The following is a 23527-nucleotide window of genomic DNA, read 5'->3' as shown; positions in this document are numbered from 1 at the left end:
TCTTCTCTCTGATTCTGTGGCATCACTATGTCCTATAAAATTCACTTGCTGCTTAATATAGCCACTGGTTTCTGTTGTAAAACAGAAAAATAATATGTGGTATATTCATACATTCTATTTTCTATGTGTATCATCTTTTACAATGTCTTGTTTTTTCATTTGTCAATTTTCAATATCTTCTTGCTTTGGTTACTCTTATTCTATAGTGACATTTACCAAAATGTGTTCTGTAATTCAGTGTTAGGAAATGTTACAGAAAAAAAAAGGCGGGGGGATTATAGTTAAGTAAGCATGAAAAACACAGGGATAAATAAAATTTAATTTGTTTCTTTTTCTATGCACTGTGAATGTCTAAGGAAGAATACAGGATGTGGCTTTTTCTGACTTATTTATGTATGTATATAGATACAGATTTATCCTGCCATATCTAAAGAAACTAGGGTCTGCAGAACATATTTTGGGTAATGATGGTCCAGATGTTGCTGTTTACTGTCTCCAATGAAGACTTTAAAGTCTTTTGAGCTTATAATAGAGTTACGCTATTTCTTTTATTTATCTTTAACACTGATTACTCCTATTTAGTATTCATCTTTTCTATCCTATCTGTTCGTAACTCTTTTGGTTGTTTGCATTTCTTATATAGACTTTGGAAATCTTGTGGCTTGACTTGTTTTGCTCCCAGTGGTACTATGAGATATTTTAACTGAGCTTGGGTGTTTACAGCTTCAGAACATGTCCTTGTAATCCAAGTTTACAACGGGCATTTAATGTTTCCATTGTTCTTTTGATAGGTTTAGAGTTTCATTGGCATTCCTGATTATTGTTCAGTGTTTCTAATTGTAATTTTCCTGAAGCATGTAACACAAATGAGTGGTACTTCCTCTTCTGTTTTTGTAATATAAATTTCAGAATTTTGAGTGTCTATCAACATAGGACTAGATACTTCTGATGATGATTTCAAAGATGTTCTCAAAATAATCCTGAGCCTCAGTGATGAAATCAGAATGTTAAATGATTGTAATTTAGATCTTTTATGAGATAATTTAGGAAGCTATATGTTCTTAGATTATTTTAGTAAATACCTTGATATACATAAAAGTGTATGGTATAAAACTTTATCATCAATCTGAAACCAACTTATTCATAATTTGGCCATGTTCATGTTCTTTTTATTAAATGGATGCTCAATTTTTCATTTTGGTATGGAGACAAGTACCTCAAGCACAGGCTTGGGGATAAAATGATTTCTCCTGATCACATTTCTGATAGCCAAGTCCCCTGAGCGCATTGGTCAATGAGAGGCAACTGTCAGCAATGAGGTAACTGGAAGGAAGCAGGAGATGATGTTGAAAGAATCTGGAACTAATCACTTTTCACCTGGCAATCCCACTTTAGAGAATAAATATTTATTGACTGATTATAGCTACATTATTCAAAATACAGGAATACTAGAAACAATGCAACTGTCCACCATTTAGGGAATAGTTAAGCTAAAATTATGCTAAGAAGATGAATTCTCACAAAGTAAAATTAAAATGTATGCTATAAAAACAAATAAAAAAAGTGTATAAGAAAGGAAATATCTTAAACAATGTTTTTATCATAAAATTAAAATACAGAAAATCTAGATATAATAAAAACAATGTTTGCACAGGAATAAGGACAAAACAAATATATTAAATGAGTAATATTTTCAATGGAGGTAGTCTTTGTACACCTTTGTTTACTAAGGTTAGCTAAGTATAGAATAAAAATATACCTTCCCAAGGTCTTAGGCAAATGATTTTATCTGTAGGGAAACTATATTATCTGTGGGTATTGTATCTATATAAGTATGCATAATAAATACTTATATGTCTATAAGCAAACATATGGAAACAAATATATATTTATGTATATATATATACATAAACTTAAAAACATCGTTATGAATGAAAAAGTATACTTATTAAACACGATGCATACTTAGAGGAAATACATGCATTTGTTTCTGTTTCTCTTTGTATGCTCTATTTTCCTATTTGAGCCCAGATATAGAAGAATGCAGTCCTAATTTCCTCCAAATTGTTTCACCTCTACGTAAATGATGAAAAAAGTTAAAACCAAGGTCATCCTAAGTATGCCATGTAAAAAACTGTGAGAACACTCAGGCATTGGATACTCAAAGACAAGTATTCTAAAAACAGAAACTTGTCAAATAAAATGACATTAGTTAATTTTAGGTATGATTTTTAAAAAACATGGATTCCTTAGCTTAATACTTAGAGCACCCTAAACCAAAATGAAGAAATGAAATCATTTGGGACTGGAAAAAGAGGCATAATATACCAGATGGTCTCTTTACCCTGGCTTAGAAGATGATAAAGTCCATAATGAAGAACACAATTTAACATGTAAACAGAACAGATATACGGGAATATAGAAGCCATCTATATAACTTTGAAAAGCTCAATGGTAGAATAAAATCTAAAGAGAGAGAATGTTAAGATTGTGTAGGCTGTTTTCTTATGGCTAGAAAAGTACTTGAGAGACCAGACAATGTTAAATCAGCTTTTCTTATTAAACATTTATTGCTCTTATTAAATTTGTTTGAAGGAGCACAGAAATATATGAAATACTACCCTAGGTAAGAGCCACTCTTTCCCCAGCCAGCATGCTGAGGCTACTGTATTTCACTGAAAAAAAAGACTGGGTCTTATACTAAGGTTTGTTCCAAAAGACGCATTAGGGCTTATGTTCAGGGGATGTCATCCTGAAAAATCATGCTAGAGCTTATTTTCTGGTTAGGTCTTATTTTCAGGGAAACACGGTAACAGAAATCTGATGGACATGCAATTGAAATACATGCCTGTTTTTCCTTCATGTCAGCTTTTAACACTGTCAACATAAAGTTGAGATCTGTTCCAGCAACTCTTAGTAGACACTTAGGTTATTCATAAAGCTGTCCAAAACCTTTCAAGAAAATAGCATCTATGCTCTTTACGAGCATGATACAAAAATCCTTTCTTAATCTATCAAAATAAGACAGCTAAATTAAAAACTACTGCTTTGCTCCGAGCAGGAGAAAATGAATTAAGCTTTGCTCCAGGAAGAGCTCTGAAGCACTTTACACAGGGGAATTGGCCTACAGAACGCCTCATTGGAAAGCTGAATATCTCACTCACTCCCTTATTTTCTTAAATACTGTAATTTTTATATCTTACTTGGCAAGCTTTCTTCATTTCAAAAAGTTTTTATTAAGTTAACATTATACTAAACATTAAAATAACTTTTAAAGAAAAAAATGCATCCACAAGTCTGCCACTACACTAAACCTCTTTATTTTATCCATAGGCACATATAATTTGTAGTTGTAATCACACAATATATAACATAATGGAGCCATTGTTTAATATTTCCTGACAACACGATCTGCCAAATTTCCCTGCATGCTCATTTAATTAGTACATATTATAATGACATCCAGTGTTTACTAGAGGCCCATCAAAAAGGAAAATTCAGTGGCTACCCCCTAAATATATACCACAAAAGGTATATTTTGACCTAAAAATGTAATTTTAAGATACCATAATTCACATTTACATGCTACTTTTCATTTTACCTCTTCTCCAGACAGATAGTAGGCTGAGAGTAGTCCACCCACAAAGCGTATGTTTACTTCAAAAACAGAAACTTCAGCATTCTGTGGAAATAAATAAATGAGGTTCATACGTGAATGATAGCACACAATTGAAAAATACCATTGTGATAAAGTACACTACATTGTTAAATTTTGTTCAAATCTTGTATGCTGCCCAGAGAGATTTATGTACACGAGGGAGAAGTCCTGTCTCTTAACAGTGTGAACATATACATAAATATATAGAATAATTTTGACTCTTAAAATCAAATTATAAAAATATTTACAAAATAAAGTTACTTCCTCTCTCTATGGAACAGTAGATACAATACTCAGTATTCACTATTTGTGCAGATGCGATAGAGCCAGGGCATTCTATTTTTTCTTTTCTGTGTTCTCCTTTTACTCATTTGCTTTTTCTTCCTGAAAGGCTGGCCACTGAGACTCATTATACTTTGGCTGGCAGTTCAACACTATTCTAGAATTCTTCTCATGTTAAAATAGCATAGCTAGAACACAAATCAGATTTTAAGTTGGGGGACTTGGTTCTAGTGCTGTTTCCCAACTTTCTGCCTGCAGCCTGGGATGGGCACACCTCTCTGAGAAGAAATTTCATCTTTGCATAAATGAGATGATAATCATAATATATGGTGTTCCTTGCTGAAACAGCTATTATTTACGTCAATAATTGTTTCCTTTTGTTATTACTTATAATTTGCCATATCCTGTGCCAATCTCTTTTAATCCTCTCACTAACCCTATGAAATAATTGGTATTCTTATGTCCATTTTACAAATGGAGAAACTGAGATTTATAGTGGTTACTGTGACTTCTTTAAGGTCAGACAACTAATAAGTGGTTGAATCAGGATTTGAACTTGTGTACTCCAGTTCTTGGTCCAGGGCTCTGCTACCTTAACTCCTATGTCACCTCACATGATAATGCACCAAGTCTCTTCTTAATGATCATATACTTGTGAAAATAATTAGCATCGATTGCCAATACTTTTATTATTTTACAATGTCTGACTATTAAGTGGATTTGCCCTGCATACTGTTACTGGGTAATCTAGCACAACTAACCTCCAATAGATGTAAGGTACCCCGCGAGCTTTAGTTAGCTTCTTTTCATGCTCACTGTGCCTATTCAGCAATTGTTCACTTCTGCCTAACATCAAACCATTTACTGATAATCATGGGGGATAACATCAAACTATAATATATGGAGTTAATATCCAGCAGATAAACTTAGTCAAAATCACCTGAGACATTATTTCCTTTAACAAACATTTATGAACCCACTACTATATGCCAGGCACTGTCCTAAGTTCTAGGGACATGGCAATGAAGACTGACAAAGTCCTCAAACTATGGAGTCTACATGGTAATAGAGAAAACAGTTCAAAGAAAAAAAAAGAAAAAAAAGATGATATACAGAGGGTGCCAAAAAAATGTATACACATTTTAAAAAGAAAAACTATTAAAATTGTAATACTCAATATATATCGATAGCAAAAGATGAATACAAGTCACGTTTGACTTCTGCAATTACAAGAGGTGCTCAAAGTGGTTACCATCAGCATCCAGACACTTCCTTTTCTTTTTCTTTCTTTTTTTTTTTTCAAACACTTCTGATTATGGGGCACTACTGCTTGAGCAACGTTGACCAGAGTGTCCACTTGTATGCATTTTTTTGGTATACCCCTTCCCATCCCCTGGTATTTTCATTTAATTCCCACATGCTCTCTGTAAATAGGTATATGGATATAATAACTAAAGCTAAGTAATTGCATAAATTAAAATTTTTTTCAAAAAATTTCCTGCAAAGGGAGGATTACAAAAACGACTTAGGAGGGAGAAATACTGGATCAGAGTTAGACAAAAGCACCATAAAATAAAGACCATTTGGTGAATTTGTTTAATTGTATTTCATAGTTTATAATATGCATCTAATATAATTTGATTAAAAGTACTCTACATAGGTGCAATTTATCTGTGAGGCGTATCATTCTGAATGAGTTTATGTGGTAAAGCTTTAGTATTCTACAACATTACTGACAAGTAAAGGGGAAGGGAACCCATTAATTTATTTTGGATTACACAGCTATATTTCTTATGTCTAAGGGTAACAATATCTAATAATAAAATCTAATGAATTTAAATCCTTAGATCATATCACTCTCCATTTGCAGTTGTGTTTCTCAGTTTTTAAACCTGAGAATAGTTCTCCATTTTTCTGCCTATTGAACCCTGTTAAGATGATTTTATATTTTTTACTTCGGCTATGGGTTCATTTGACATGTATTCTCACTTCCTCCTACAAAAAAAATTAGATAATCAAGTGTTTTATATAGACATCTGATAAGAATTACTGTGAGGTAGAGGACTGAGTCATGTCAAACACCACCCAAAATATATTTTTCAGCTAGACATCAATCACCTATTGGGTACAGTTGTTCAACTAGTTATTGATCCAGCAATGTATTCTACAATCTAAATTCTGTTTATCTTGCTCTATCTATAAGCTATTGAGAGGTGACCTTGCAAAGTGCCATGTTCAAGGTCAGGTGCTTTGTCTTTTGAATGTCATGGATCTAATAGTCTATGAGCCTGTCCAAGAAGCAAATCTGGCTGTTAGTGAATCCACATGCTTCCCAGTGGTTGCTGTGCCCTTGTCTTTAAAAATCTTGCTCAGGAACGTCACATCACGATTAGTAGTACTCAACAGTCATCCTATCTTCCTCCTTTTGAAAACAAGAATTACATTTGAATTCCCAAGATATATTTTTTTCTCCTTCTCTTTTTTCAAAGTTACATCTAAATTATTTAGAAACTGTAATTTGAGAGCTCTTTCAATTTTCTGGGTTATACTACATTTTAGGTCAGAAGACTGAAAGTTAGACATTTTAGGTCACTCTTTAGAGCTCCTTAGATGAAAAGGACTAAGAAGATAATTCTCCTAGTGTAACAAACTGGTTGGCTACATTGAGGGCAGCAGACTATAGAAACACTACTCTAGAGTCAGAAAGACCTGGCGTTGAAGGCTGATTGGGGAACTAGCTGAATGTGAGATCCCAGGCAAGTCACTTATTCTGAGTCTTGATTTTCTCATTTGTATAAAGGGGCAACGCGTTCCTTGCAAGGTACTATGAGTCTGTGAATGTATAGCACTGTGCACAACGCCTGGCACAGGTAGAACGCTCAGTAGAAAGCTGCTGTCATTACCACTTTACAGGAGCTCTGCTCAAATTACCTTCTACAAGGATTCTGGGAAAATCAGAAATTCTACAATTATAATATTCTAAGTTCTCGAATGCAAACTGATACATCTTCTCTGACCCTCAGGGGAGTCATATTTCTCAATAGCTAACAACCCTCTTTTGAAATATAGTATCCTAACCAACCTTCCTTTTTGGACTTCATATATTTTATATATCTGGATTTTTCAAAAGTGAATTTCTACAGTCTGCGGGCTTCAGGCCATTTTTATAAACTTCTGATTCTGATTTCCATTAAAATAATCTTATTAAATTTATATGAATATATTCCTCCCATTAATATTCATGCAGTGTCTTTAAAGGGTTCTAAAATGTTTCCAGTTACTTACCCTAATGACAAAAGAAGAGCTGGGGCAGGGAAAACCCAAACAGGCTGTAAACACTAAAGTCCTGTATGATTTATCCTAACAATTAATGTGAATTTTGCAGTCTCCTTCATCTGTGTTTGCTTTAAAATCAACTTCCTTAACTCTTCAAGTAAGGTTGCATTTCAGGAATATGCCCCACGTATTCTATGACTTTTAGTACACAGTCGTATGTGAGTGCCGGTTTGAGAAGTAGATCCAATCTTCTGTTTAAATTGCATGCATCTATTAGTAAACATCACAACTGATGAGAAGTGGAAGTTGGAAATTTTTGGCTAAAGGCATATTCACAAAAAATATAGATTGGAGGGTAAAGGGATCAAACATGGTGACGGAAGGAGATTTGACTTTGGGTCACAATGCAATATATAGATGATGTATTATAAAATTGTACACTTGAAACCTATATAATTTTATTAACCAGTGTCACCCCCAATAAATTTAATTTAAACAATCAGGATTGGAGAAACTGTTCTTTCATTTCGACTTTCCTCTACCAATAGCCTTTGAATCATATATAAATTTAGTAAAATATATGGCATAACTAAGTTTACACCTAAATTCAAGACGTGAGTTGTAGAAATCATAGAAAAATTAGGCCTCAGTACTAATCTCTCATATCGTCTTGGGTATCTTATACTGATAATATTCACCTTAAGTGTTTATCACTTTCTCTAATATTTCTGTTCTCTGGTTTGCTATGTAAGATTATTAGATAGAAGGGATACAAGTTTGCTAAAAGGGAAAAGAGAGTTCAACTCAATAAATCATTTTGTATATCTCCGCCAATCCTTATCATTATGTTCCACCTCTCTAGGAAAGGCTTCCTTCAAATCAATAGATCATTAGCTCATGGGCACGAAGATCCTCACCCTATCTGGGCAAGAGGGAAAGTGAATAATTCAAAACAGGTACCTGAAAGACTAACCACATCCCACTAGATAACTTTTCAAACAACTCAGAGAAATTTATTAGGTTGTATTTTTTATAAGCAGCTTATTGACCAAAATTATCTACAAAATGATGTATTTTAATAGATCTCAGTATTGAAATAACGGGTTTGACCATTAGAATAACACATTTAGGTGTGGGAACAATTCAGCCAGTTTCCTTTTGATTGAGGAACTATGGAGGTTCAAGCTTCCTCTGAAGAACAGATACACTGTTTCTTTTCACCTTCAAGCCTTATGCTAATTATTATGAATCAAACTTCTCCTTAGTTGTCATACTATGATTTCACATAGCTTGACAGAGCCGATTGATTACATTAAACTGAGAACTACTGGAAAAGAACTTTTATTTTTAGAAATATGTTAATTCTCTTTTGTTTCATACTAAGACTTGTTTAAAGGCAATTCTCTGAGGTAATTCTTTCTTTTTTATTTTATTTAATTTTTTTATTTACTAAATTTATTGGGGTGACAATGGTTAGTAAAATTACATAGATTTCAAGTGTGCATTCTATAATACATCATCTGTATACTGCATTGTGTGTTTACCTCCCAGAGTCAGTTCTTCCATCACCATATATCAACCTTCTTTTCTCTTTTCTACAAACCCCTCTTCCCTTACTCTTTGGTAACCACTAAGCTGTTGTCTGTGTGTATGAGTTTTTGTTTCTTTGTTTGTCTTGTTCATTTGGTGCTTTCAGTTTTACAAGCAAGCTGCTCCATGACAAAGCAATGCAATAACTATGTTTAATAACAACTGATCAATACAATCCAATATTAACTGTGTGTAATAAATAACTGTTCCACTACAATCCAATGCAGTAACTATGTTTAATAATAGTCTACTACTAATATAAACGATAACTACGCTTTACTGAGAAATGTGTTGGAAACAACATGAGACTTTTCAAAGCCTCCAATTAATGACAGGTAACTGCCTGTAAGCCTTGCCTATGTTTAGGTTTAGTATATACCTTTATTTATAAATGGGGCTTCCAACTGTGTGTATTATTAATGTTTGAGGATTAAGTATAAAACTCCTTTTCACAGATTAGATTGCAATATTAAACAGTGTAACTTAGTTTAACATATATCCTATTATTTAGTTTCATGTTTAAGTAACATGATAAACCTCTTAAGATGAACAAAGTGTAAGTTCTCTTTGCCACAAAGATAGGGAAATAACCATCTTGTTCATGCTAATAAGTTGGTTTTACCATGCAGGTTCAGAAGGGCCCTCACGTAGCAGCCCAGTCTATCACTCATGACTGTCAGAGAGAACAGCTCAGTATCCTCTTAAAGCCAAAACACACCTCATCCTAGGCAGGCACTGGTTAGCATTCAGATGGAAAATATTGAATAACTCCATTAAACAGGATAATAAACTTAGTTATTTGTACCCATTGGGACATAATGCTGCTCTAAGACAGACTTTTACAAGAACAATACTGAGGCAAAAGTCACTTCTTTCATGCTCTATGGCATGGAACTCTGGACCTAAGCCAAGTACTCATTCAGGCATTTGAAAAGATCCAAAGCTGCTTTTTGAGGTCAATTTCCATCCTTTAGATAGGGAATACTACAGCTTATTTCCCTGCAAAGTAGGGTGGCATTCTGTCTGGATAATAGCCTGGCTCTTCAAATTAAAAAATAAAGTCCCTTTTGCCACCAGTGCCTCCGTTATCTAAAATGTATGGTGTTCATCACAATCAAAGGCACAATCCAGGTGTGTGCCAAAGATCACAGTCTCAGTGTGTGGCTAGTTATGTCTGGAGCAAGCTAATCATCTTTCCTTTGTCATTCTCAAAGCTTAGCTTTTCATACAGAGATATCACTTAACCTCAATGTAGAAAAATGCTTTTTAAGGATAATTTTAATACAGCTTTAGCTTTTACTAAGGGTCTACATAAGAAATTGCTATCTAGAGAAAATTTCTACATACTCTATACTCCATAAAATTCATTACTGAAGATAGTTTTCAATATTTGCCATGTAAGGATCTAAGTAATCAATACTTTTTAAAAGTGCCAATAGAGAATGGGAAGCTCAATATTGAATTAAGAAATGTCCAAATGTGAAACTCTTGATCAATTTGTCCTTCTGTCAAAGATCTTCCTAAATCAGGAGCCACTACAAATCCATTCCAAAAGTAGGTTAGGTAAAAACAAGCAGAGCACTTGAATTTCAGATCATTTCAACTATATAAAAATATGAAACAATACAGCCACCTTTGTGCCCTGTCAGCTTGTCTTCTAGCTGAGTCTATTGGATAGGACAAGATAGCTTAACTTCTCATTAATTTAATTAATATTTATTGAATACCTATGGAACAATACACTTCATGAGTACTATCATCCAAAGATTACATACATAACCTTGGAAGAGTCAAATTCTCTGGCTGCCTATGCTTTTCTCAACAATTTGCATTTCCTTGCCAACAAAAACAGGGTCATTGAGTTAGGCAGACTTTGTTCAAACCACAGTTCTTACTTGCTGCATGATTTTGTACGCAAACACCTCATCACCTATAAAAACAGGGAAAATAGCATTTACCCTGTACGTTTGCCACAAAGACCAAACGAGATAACCTATGAAAAAATCCCCTAGCATAATACTTGGCATGTCTCAGTATTCTTTAAGGAGTAGTTTCCTCTTTCCTGTCTTCTTTGTGAAGAAAACCCAACCCTACCTAGAGAAGTACTATGACTACTTTTCCTTCTAGACTATAAATTCCAGGAGGGTAAGTACCTGACCCTTAAAGGGTATTTATTAAATAATTAATACATAAATAAATTAATGAATAAGTAATGAATAACCAAGGGTCTGTTTTAGAGTCTTTGTCCTAGGATTATGTTTAAATTATAACCAGAAAATTCACCCACTGGAGTGTATATCCTTAGAGTTTTCTGCCCAGATCTACGCACCTGTACAGCTGCTTGAACTGAATACAAAACTCCACCTGGGAAGCCCTTGCTCCTACATACTATCCCAGTGATTTATTTTAAGCTACTTATTAAACCCATTTGAACTTTGTGCTACCAACAATGGAAACTGAATCAACTTGCTATGTTTTAATTAAAAGAAAATGAGTTTTAGTTAATGATAGTAAAAAGCATTTCCTTTACACCTTTAAGTGATGCAAACTGAATATTTTACATATAAATAAATTCATTCTTGACTGTAACATGTATTTATATCCCGGAGAGCCACAACATAAACTAACTCTCAACAATAGTGTTTCTATTTCAGTTTGATTCTTATTTTTCCCTTGCAATAAAATTTGGATACATTAACATTTTTTTTTTTTGCAATGACCTCACACTGTCAATTAAAATAGTTTATTAGGAAAAAAATGTTAACTTAAAATATGAAGTAATTTATCCGAGCTGGAGTGATACTACATGTTATCAATAAAAATATAATGTTTTCTCTGTCTTTGCTTAAGCTTTTCCAATTTCCCCTTCCTTCAGATAAAAGGGAAAATGTTCTTAGTGTTTTCAGAAAGAAAACTGTGTAATTGTGGACATAATCAATTAAATATCTGGATAGAATGAGTGAATATAAGACAAGTTCTCGTATGTGACATATTAAAATCAATTAGAAAATTGGAAATTTGAGAACTGTATAATGCAATGACTATGGGAGTAAATAAATATAGTTTTCTTGATTTTATATTCCTTACTAATTTTAATATGGGTACTATTATTTGGAAGTTATAGGTAAACTTTTTTTTAAAGCAATATATGGCAATACTCAAAAACAGAACCGCAACAAAAATGTTCCAAGACTCTCACATTAGGAATAGTATAATAAACAGAAATTTGAGACCCATGGCTCTGAATTTTAATAGTATATTTTTAAAGTTCATTTTCAAAGGTAAAGTCCAAGATTATCAATAACAGTTCTAAAATCATATTTTGCACAACATTCTATCAATTAACTGGATAAAATCTTACAAAAAACACAAAAAAAATACAGTTTTACATAAATGAAGAAAACTTCAAAGTTTGAGTATCTTTGCAATCACTCCATGATGGTCTAATCCCTTTATGTTATAAGTAAGGAAGCCAAGGAATTTCCTCTTTTCTTCTACATGTTCTGCTAAGCCTATTAGAATCCCTCTGCTTCCTCATAGGTCCCCCAAGTCCGAGGAATGCATTGTCACCTGGTCATGGTCTGAGACCAGCCAACTACCTTCTGTTACCTTGCTGTTACCTGGAGAGGCCTTTGTGCTTAGTCTTTTTTAAGTAAATGATTCCAGAGTTTTTCAGACAGCCAGCCGGTGGCCATACAAGCCAAAAGCTGCTACAGCGGTGGGGGAGGAGTATGGCAGCAATTATCAGACTCATCCAAGAATCAGCAAGGAATGTGGGCATCACTCAGGTGCAGTGTCACTAAAGTTTGCTTTCCTGTTATCCATCATTAGATGATGGAGGAATCTGGTTATCATTCCCCCACCTTTTCTCATCAGGGACACACACACACACACACACACACACACACACACACACACACACACTATCCATTCTCTCGCCCATATATAGCTGAAGACAAAGCCCATAACTATTTAAAGGTAGGTGCCTGAATATACTAATAAATAACAAGGCAGGACAAAAGTACTATTAAGAGAAAACAAGCCTGCAAAAAAAAAAAAAGAAAAGAAAAAACTCCAAAAAAACACAAAAAAATTTTTTTTCCATTGCCTTAATTTTTCATACACAGTTCTATTGGCAATATCAGAGCTACCAGAGGTCAGTCCAATCAAATAGCTGAAAAACCTCGAGCAAATCACTAGCTCCTTGGGCCTGTTTTCTTGTCTTTAAAATAAAAGGTCTGAAAGCATTGATCTCCAAGGTCGCTTTCTATTGGAATACTGTCACCTTTATATTCTAAAGTCAATTATAAGTCAGATTAAACACACCCTCATCTGCTTGTCCTTTAAGGCAGTGATCTCCAAAATGACGTATACATGGCAATTAATTAGAGGAGTAGGAACAAAACATTAAAACTTTCAATTTATATATTTTTTAATCCAAAGAGACAGAAAAAAGACTCAGCTTTAATGATCCTTAACATTCTGAATGACACTGGTGTCCTTATTTGTTTTATGGGAGAACAGGAGCTCCAAAAAAGCATGATACTCCTCAAAAAATTAAAAATAGAACTACCACATGATCCAGTAATTCCACTTCTGGATATTTACTCCCCAAAATGAAAACACTAACTCGAAGAGACATATACACCCCTATGTTCACTGCAGCACTGTATACAATAGCCAAGATATGGAAGCAAACTAAGTGCCCATCAATAGATGAATGGATAAAAAAAATATATAGAGAATGAAATATTACTCAGCCATAAAAAAAATGACATATTGCCATCCCTAACAACATGGATGGACCTAGAGGGTATTATGCTAAGTAAAATAAGTCAGAGAAATACAAATACTATATGATTTCACTCACACATGGAATCTAAACAAACAAAAACAAACAAAACAAAACAGAAACAGAGCCACAGACACAGGAAACAAATGTTATGGGGGGGAGAGATGAGGGGGAAGGCAAAATAGGTGAAGGGGCTTAAGAGGTACAAACTCAGTTATTAAAAAAAAAAAAGTCATTGGGATGAAATGTACAGCATAGGGAATATCATCAATAATATTATCATAGCGATGTATGGTAACAGACGGTAACTAGACTTATTGTGGACATCACTTTGTACTGAATATAAATACTGATCACTATGATGTCCACATGAAGCTAATAGGATATTGAACGCCAATTATACTTCAATTAAATATAAAAGAGCTCCACAAAACAGAGGGATCAACAAGGAAACACTCTTTGTCCATTCTCCACATACAGTATGTTACTTGTACCTGGTTATGGGATTTACAGATATTATTGAGTGTTTACCAGATAGACAAGAGGCTTACAAGGATTTCTGCAAAGTAATTTCAGATTAAAAATAATACCAATAATGCAAACATATGAATAACTAAAAAACGACAGGCTGACATCTTAAGCTCTCTGTCAAACTCATTATGAGGTAAAGCAATGACTATGAAATTAGATTAGACCTGACCAGACACAGTTCACCCAAATCAAAATTATCAAGACATATCAGAAGTGTCCACTATCCTTAATTCTGAACCTTTTCCTTGATGTACAATGAGTTTTGAGGCATTTGTTATGAATAATAGTACACATACAAAACTTCTAGAAGAATATTTTAAATATATACTAGCAAAATTTTATACTGGCAAGGGCATACAATCAATCAAGTTTGAAGTCTTATTTAAGGGAAGTGGATGCAGCTATTGATGGATGTATATCGAGGGTTTAGCAAAGCTACTCCATGGTATTACTGCCTCTGCATCCATTTTGTCTGGCCAAGCAGCCAGCAGGTGCCTTGAAATGAAATCAGCCTCTCATGCACACACATGCCCTAGAGAACAGCCCACAGAGCTCCAAGCAAATCTAAGTTCTTGATGACTCCTCCAATGGCCCTTGTCATCAGTCTCCCACATGGCCCAAGGCCTTCCCCTTGTGTGCCCCTTAGAAAAGATTCCCATGGAGCTTATCAAGACCCTACTTTTTGTTTGTTTGAATTGACCAACTTGGCCTTAGCCTGGGAACTCCAACGCATTCTATGAAGCCTAATAAAGGCATATGCCCTGGTCCTGCCTTTCCGGCTGTAAGCTGTACTCTGCCTTGACCTTCCTGTGTGGCCCCTGGGGGCACACCTCATACCTCCTTGGGATCTGTGAATAATCAATTTCTCTCTTTCAATTTCCCTGTGGTCTTTTGTTGAACTGCAGCTCTCCATGTGGCACCCTGTGCTCCACTTAACATATGTTAATGTAATAAAGTCGTAGCAATGCACCATGGCACATGCAAACGTGTGAGCATTAGAACCACCCAGACCTGCGTGAGACTCAAAGCTCTGACGCCCAACTAGTTGCTATGTCTGGTTAAAGCCCTTGAAGCTCTGACTTCTAATCTGTAATGGTGTGAAAAAAACACCTGTCTAAAAGGGTTGTTTTGGGACTTTAAGAATACTTATTTGGCACAGGTATTTTTCTTACTTTTAGCTTGCCAAAAAACAATGCTATGTATTTGAGTAGTAAGGGAGGGCAAGCTGAGAAGATAGTGTGATACTATTCAAAAGTTGCGTTATTTGGTTCTGCTAGGGTACAACACAATAATCTGCCACACAACACACGGAATTTCTCCATATTACTGAGATTTAAGAACTCAATTGGCAACTTTTAACTTACCACATTAAAATCTAGATTTTCTTCAACCCATGATTTTGCCTCTTCAAATTCATCTTTCATTTCCATAATAAAAAGTGTATCCAGAGCATCTACTATTGTTGCTCCTTTGATATTACCTGAAAATATCAGAAACATTTTTATTCAATAAATTACTTTTGACAGATAAATGCATGCAAATTGACCATACCTTGGAAAGGGAGAGGGTAATACTGAATTCATTAATGAACAATAATACTGAATATAGTCTAAAATTCTTTCAGTGAAGGAAAATTTCAAAACTGCACCAAAGCCAGGCTAAAAATTATCACAGGCTATAGATTGATACACTGATCTTTAAAGTTTCTTCTGGGCTGTAGAAAATAAATATCTTAGAAATTTCATTTGTGATTACATTCTCTAGCAAAAAAAAAAAAAATTAACCCCCCCCCAAAAAAAAAATTTGACCTAAAATAAAGGTACAACACACATACTAATTTTAATGTAATTATATCGAAGTGCATCTGTGCAAAACTGCTTAAATAGAATTAGATATAAAATTGTTTAGCAATAGCTCTAAGAATCCATTACTCTAAAATGGAATTCCACTCCCTCTTTGAAGCCCGGACTAATCCTAACCTCCCCTCCCACCATCCTGCTAGTCCTGGGTCTGGGATTTATTTCCTCAGAACTCCCTTGTCTTTACCTTGCTCTTGCACTTTCTGTCTTCTATTATAATTACTTGTAAGCATCTCTCTTAGTCTGTAGACTTCTTTAGAATAGAGAAGTCATGCCTTGTTCATCTCCACATTCCATAGTAAGAGATTTAGTAGGTTTTAAATGTTCAGTAATAAATTTAAAAACCATCCAAGTATTAACAGAAAACCAAATAACCTGTTTGATTATGGCAAATTTACATGTAAATGATTTCTTAATGTTACAAGAAACTTTAATAAAAGCACAACTGGAATTACATTTAAAAAGTTACTGTAAACAATGGAAAAATAGAGGCTTCTGAGTCTGCGTGAAGTTTCCAAGTTTCTCTCTTCAATTCCCATTGCTCATCATCCTTGTTAATTGGTGACCATGTCCTGAAAACATTACTTGAGAAAATTCTGAAATCACTTCAGCTGCCACTACTCCAGGTTTAGGCTCTCCATCTATAAACTGTGTTACTGTGACAGATAAACCAGTCTGTCTTCCACTCTTCCCAGCTCTGTGCTTGCAATGCCCTTCTCTCTACCTAAAATCCTACTGGTTCCTCAGAACTTCATACGATTATTTATTGAACCACTTAATGCTTTGTTAATTCAGTATTTACACACAAGTCTTATGCAGTATGCTATGAACTCTGAAAAAACTGTGTTTATTAACAGCAGCGCTGAAAGTAGAGCCAAACAAATGGAAGGTCCTAAATAAATGCAAAAGCATAGTGTGGGGTCTAGGAACGCGCACTCTGACCTAACCACCTGGGTTGAAGTCCCAGCTCAGCCAGTTAATAAGTGGCTAACGCCAGGCAAATTAGTCTCTAGCTTCACTTTCTCATCTATAAAATGTATATATTAGGTTGGTGCAAAAGTAATTGCATTTTAAAAGGTTAAAAATAATTGCAAAACCTGAAATTACTTTTGTACCAACTTAATTATAATGAGGTTAAATGAGATGATGCACAAATGGCCCTTGGCACACAGTGTTAGCTGACACTGTTGTTATAGGATTCAATACTATTTAACAATTTCAGTTAAAGTATAGAAAATCACGTTTTCTGTGGTGAATTTGGAAATATCAGGGTAAGACTGCATTCCCTTCATCCTGTTACTTACAGACAAAATTATGGGGGCTAAAAAAAGAATTGAGTGCAGTGGAAAGAACACCGCGTAGCTCTGTGACCCAGGGAATCCATCCAACCCTTCTGTTACTTACTTCCTCACCTCCACAAGGGTATGTTAATACCCACAGTACCCATTACAGAGAGATGCTGTGAGGACCAAATACAATAAAGAATGCCAAAGTTGATAAACAGAAGTTCAAATAATCCACCCTTTTTCTCTTCTATGGCACAAACAGGAAACACCTAGATCCAAAGCTGAGAGTCACTGAGAGACAATGACGATTACCATGGCTGGCTGCCATGGCCAGCATATTGATAAAAACAGAGCTTTCACCTATAGGAGAAGCTAATGCAACTGACCAAATGCTCCTCTGCTGGGTATCACTCTGGGATATAGAAATCATGATGCTGTACCCATATCCATTAAATGAGAATCTTTGGAAGTGTGTGCCAGGTATCAGTATTGTTTTCAAGGTACGTGGGTGATTCTAATATGCAGCCAGTGCTCTGTCTGAAGGACACACTACGCAGGGTCCTTGCAGATAACTCTATCAGGTGTGCAAGTTTCCTAGCAACATGGCCTGGAGGGTCATACCAATTTCTCCACCACCCACAAGTTCAGTCAATTAGAGAGAAGTTACTGTCCCTTGTATTGTGAAGTGACATAAAGCATATTCCACTCACCAAACAAACTGCTTGAATGGCCTTCTTTTGAAATAGGTTTCAGTTCATTTAATCCCCAGGCATAATGTTTATAATTATCCCAAGCATGTTTCATCATCTGAAAAAAGAAATTAAAATGAGGTTATAATTTGAATTTGTTTTTGTTGCAAAATAGATCACATATCAAATACCTAAAGGTTAAAACATTAAAACTTACTGCTTAGTTAAAAAGATGATTAATTAAAATGGTGACAATGGTATGAATAAGCTAGGACACGCACATACCCACATATCCACATCACTCCTTTATGTTTATAAATGGAGATGTTTTTTTGAATCCATTTAATCCTATTTAAGGTACACATCATTTTCAAAGGTTAGCTTCCAGCAACAGAAATACAGCTTATTCCTAAGAGGATGAACTGCTCTTACATATATCTATTTCATTCTCATGACAGATTAAATCTGCAAAGACAATATATTTAAAATTTGTATTTTTATACAAGGTTCTCTGTACTTTGTCAATCTCAGCGTATATCACAAACATCCAAGATAACTATCCAACGTTATCATTTTAAACACTTTGTTGTATCTTGACCAAGTCTATACAGAGAAGTATTTTTATATATGTACAGGAAATAAAAAATAAAACTCTGGTTACATCTAGATTTTGGAAAAACTTCATCTTATTTTAATACAGTCAATCTCTATTAGATACATAAGTGCGCATACCTACGTAACTGAAGACTGATCCTGTATATTCCTAATCTAGACTCCTTGTATCAGGAATGGAGTCTGGATTAGAGGCCAAATTTCTCTGTCACCAATTAGTTGAGGCCAAACTTCTTGAAGGCCAAACTTTTCTGTCACCAATTAGTTGAATAACTTTTTCTTTTATCATTTTAAACAAAATTAATTTATCTACATAAAATGAAAGCCGAATTATTTTTTCCTGGCTTATAGACCAAGTTCTGATCTACTATGCCACACATTAACTCTAGCAGAAAGTGAATGGTTTTCAAGGGGAGAAAGACAGGCTCTTCTAAGAGCCTGTCAAAATGGTTTTATAACTATTGTATAATAGTTGTATAATTTCTTTTCAATGGCTTAAAGAATATATGTAATTATACTTGTATGCATTTTTTTAAAAAGGGGGGACTCCTCACCTGTCTAGAACTTATTCATAGAACTATTCCCAATTCATTAGCAACAGTAATTACATTATGAACATAATCTGAAAATGTTCTAATATGCCTAGATATTTTAAAATATCTTAAAAAGTATCACATAAAGTTATAAATACTATGTAAGGGCTGTTTATCACTGAAAATCTTCAGTGAAATCTATACAATTTTATTAATAAGAAAGTCTTCATATGTCCCTGAACACAATAGTTAACATCTTTCTTTAACCAATTTGCATATCATCTTCCTATCTCACCAATATTGCTACTAATCATAACTACCAGAATCTGTATCCCCGATGTTCATTGCAGCATTATTTACAATAGCCAAAATATGGAAACAACCTAAGTGTCCAACAATGAATGACTGTATAAAGAAGATATGGTACATATGTACAATGGAATACTACTCAGCCTTAAAAAGATTAAATATTGCCATTTGTAACAACAGGAATAGATCTTGAGGGTATTATGCTAAGTGAAATAAATCAGACAGAAAAGGACAAAACCCATATGATTTCATGCATATGTGGGATATAAAACTAAAAGTAACAAACAAACAACAAAAGCAAACTCATAGATACAGAAAACAGAATGGTTCTTACTGGAGAGGAAGAGGGTAGGGAAAGGCAAAGTGGGTAAAGGGGTCAAATATATGGTAACGGAAGGAAACCTGACTTTGGGTGGTGGGAATGCAATAGAGTACGCTGATACTGAATTATAAAGTTGTGTACTTGAAATGTATGTAATTTTATTAACCAATGTTACTCCAATAAATTTATTTAAAACACTTAAAAAGAAAAGGGAACTACACTATCTGCTGGGACTTCTGCTAAATGTTCTACATTCAGTATTGTACTCAGTATTGTTACAACCCTATGAAATATCTTATATTCCCAGTGTTTGGTAGATTAAAAAACTAAGGTTTGGAAGTTAAAACACAAACAACTTTATACAAAGCCATGACATTTTTCCACGGCTGAGGAGCCAGGGTTCATCCTAGTGTGGGCCTGACTTGCAAGACCTTGGTATTACCCAACACACTGCATCATCTTCCCGTAATGAGTCAGTACCAGAATCTTTCTTTGATGAGTCAGACTGTTGATCTTCCAACAATCAACAAAATGTGTATAAGGTAGTGTGTTCAAGATTTTTTCCTTATAAATTAATTTTATTGAAAAGTGTAATAGATTTGTGGGTAAAATAACCTGAATTATCATCCCTGTAGTACCATATACAAGTCACACAATCATGGATGAGTCAGTTTTTATGAGACTCTATTTGAAAAATTGGGATAATAATTTCTCACAGGGTGTATGTGAGGGTTACATGAACATGGCCTGTGTGATCACACCTAGTGCACTGCTTAACACATGGTGGGTCATCACATGTTTATTGAATTTTAAACCTATACTGAAAACCAATTAAATTCACATCACAGAAATAGAAACCAATGAGCCTCTGAAAAGACTAGGTATATGCTATCCACAAAAACACCTTGAGATTACATATGAGTTTGATTTGGTTTTCCTATTAAATGAATTATTACATTAGGTAAATTTTCCATTCCTGTAAATTTCCAAAGATACTTTGTAAATTCAAAAGCTTTTAGAATACATCTGACCCAAGAATAGAAAAAAGGTCATGATGATTTGTTTGAGTTCCAAGACTGAATGGAAGCCAGTGCTATATACTATTAAAGACTCGAAGATAGCATAAAGCTCTTCCATAGAAGACTGTTGCTTTGTCAAAAATTATCATTTATACAATGTACCATTATTAGAGAAGCTACTTGAGTTACCTCTGTAGTATATATTAACTTTTCTTATTTTTGCCCCCAAGGGAAAATCTGACACTAATTGCTTAGCTTCCTGTATTTCAAGTTTCTGTGACATGTTTCTCAAAATGGGTTCCTCATCCCATGAGACTTCTGAGTTAAAGTTAGAAAAGAAAAAGAAAACACGGTGGGTCACAAAATGCCCTGACTGGAGCATCAAGAGTGATTTCTCCAGGAATCTGTGAAACAAAGAGGAACAGCCACATTGCTAACTAAGTGCAGTGATTGGTCTCCTCTGGAATGATTTACCACGTTAAAGCCAAATGCAAGACTGTGTGTGCATGCCCGCACGCACAGAACAGTGAGATTGAATTTACAAGTCATACATAAAATCAATTTTGTAACCTTGATTTATGACTTATACACATATCTGAACACATCAAAATGCTACTAGCTCCTAATTTTAGAGTATTAAGCCACTAACCAGGTCAGGGACCATGTGCATAAAGGCATTTAATCTCTCCAGACTCAGTGTGTTTGTGAGGTGACAGGACAAGAAGGTCACTTCTAAAATTCAACTACTAACAAAGAAGTCATGGATAGGATCAATCCCCCCTTGTCACAAGCTCCTTAATTTTGTTTTGTAGTCCCTCATCAATTTAATTAGAGCTCTACAGCCTGACATCCCAAGTAGAAGGGTTAAAATAGGCTTAAACTAGATGTTCATTTGGACTTCAAATGTAATACTGAAACCCTCATGAAAAAAAGATCAATAGAAAGCAAACCAAAAATTTATTTTTCCCCCCAAATATTTATATTTGCATTGGTGGAAGGTACAGCTAACATATGGTATCAATGGAAGTAAATAAGAGAAAATGATACAAAATTTCATAACAGAAATCCATTATTTTTACCCAGAGAAGCTGGGGTTAAGGTATAAAATATCCAAAGAAATAGCATTACTTCTCCTTGACTCTACGCTTATAGAAAATTCTTCAATTAGCACTTTCTACTCAATTGGCATCAGGGCTGAATAATTAGGCAATGTCATTTATTAAGGGTCTGCTACACTATGAATAGTAAGATGCTAAAGGACTAGAAGGAAAGTATACATGACTCTATCATGCTTATAATCTAATAGGTAAGCTACAGAAGCTTAACATTCTTTCTGCTTATATACTCATAAATGTGTACATGTATATAACAAGAAGAAAGCTAATTAAATGTGCTCAACTCTACTGTTGTACCTAATAATTTGTTTTCAATTTTATATCCTGACCTAATCAAGAACATGGGAAGCCATAAATAAAGAAAAATATGCTTGAATTTCTCCAGGTATGTGTAGATTTCATAACTTACATTTTTGTTGCTGGAAAATACCCTTAGCAAATATTTTTATTTGCTGGTGCTTTAATCATATGATCTTAAGTTATTAATAACAGACACATTAATAAATCTTTTCGAAAATCACACTGTTTTTGCCAGACAGGTCACCATATGACCCAGCAATTCCACTTCTGGGTATTTATGTGAAGAAAACAAAAATACTAATTTGAAAAGATATGTGCACCCCTATGTTCATTGTGGCATTATTTATAATAACCAAGATATGGAAGCAACCTAGGTGTTCATTGATAGATAAATGGATAAGGTGTCTATTGATGAATAAAGATTGATATATATATATATATGTAGTGGAATATTATGTAGCAATGAAAAAGAATGACATATTGCCATTCGTGACAGCACAGATGGACCTAGAGGGTATCATGCTAAGTGAAGTAAGTCGGACAGAGAAAGACAAATACCATATGGTTTCACTTATATGTGGAATCTGAAAAAACAAAAAAGAGCAAACAAAAACAAAATAAAAACAGACTCATAGAAACAGAGACCAAAGGGATTGTTGCCAGAGGGGGTAGAGATGGGGGCATGGGTGAAAAGATGAAGGGGAATATAGTCAATAACATTGTGATAAGTTTGCATGGTAACAGATGATTACTATTAATAGAAAGGGGTGATCACATTGTAAGGTATAAAAATATCGAATCACTATATTGTACAACAGAAACTTATGAAACTAATATAATATTGCATACTAACTACACTTAAATTTAAAAATCTAGGTAAAAATAGAAATTCCAACTTTCAAAGACTTTGGGCTTTCACTATCGCCTTAAAAAAGGCTACAGGTTCAAGTCCCACTTACAGCACCCTCTTGTGGGGTCTTACACAAAATTTCCATCGTTTGTACAGTGCGATCTTGGTCCCTGGCCCCAGCTGACTGACCCAAAGGCAGACCACTGAAAGGTGGCAGTGAGTCTTGGAGGTGAGGTGCCCTGGTGTCAAGCTCTCTCCAATGGATGGACCTAATCATCCACTCTACATATGGAAGTGTAACTGGGAGATATTTACAGAGACTGCAAAGGCCAAAGTGATATAGAAGCAGAGAAATACAAATACACAAAGAGAAAAAGCCATAAAAAGGAGTCAGGAGGCAACTGAAACCATGAGGAGAAACCATGAGACAGAAGGCAAGGAGAGAAAAGTAAGAGGAGGCTAGAAAGCAGACATGGGGTACACAGTCATTTGCATGGTGCCCCC

At 34.6% G+C, this 23527-nt stretch overlaps 1 protein-coding gene across 2 annotated transcripts in view; it reads right to left on the bottom strand.

Annotated features, from left to right (window-relative positions):
- Nucleotides 1–23527, bottom strand: part of MAN1A1 (mannosidase alpha class 1A member 1) — a 155979-nt gene that overhangs the window by 93806 nt on the left and 38646 nt on the right. For both annotated transcript variants that reach the window (XM_019740975.3, XM_074333505.2), the window contains 3 exons: nt 17985–18081; nt 15494–15609; nt 3602–3682 (listed from right to left, as the gene is read on the bottom strand). In XM_019740975.3, the coding sequence (XP_019596534.3) occupies nt 3602–3682; nt 15494–15609; nt 17985–18081 (294 nt within the window). The remainder of the gene's footprint in view (nt 1–3601; nt 3683–15493; nt 15610–17984; nt 18082–23527) is intronic.

Source organism: Rhinolophus sinicus, chromosome 2 (assembly GCF_057876585.1).
Source record: "Rhinolophus sinicus isolate RSI-liver-muscle chromosome 2, RSI-T2T, whole genome shotgun sequence".
Lineage (NCBI taxonomy): Eukaryota > Metazoa > Chordata > Mammalia > Chiroptera > Rhinolophidae > Rhinolophus > Rhinolophus sinicus.
The sequence above is the reverse complement of the archived record's forward strand: the minus strand, read 5'-3'. Positions and strand labels throughout refer to the sequence as shown.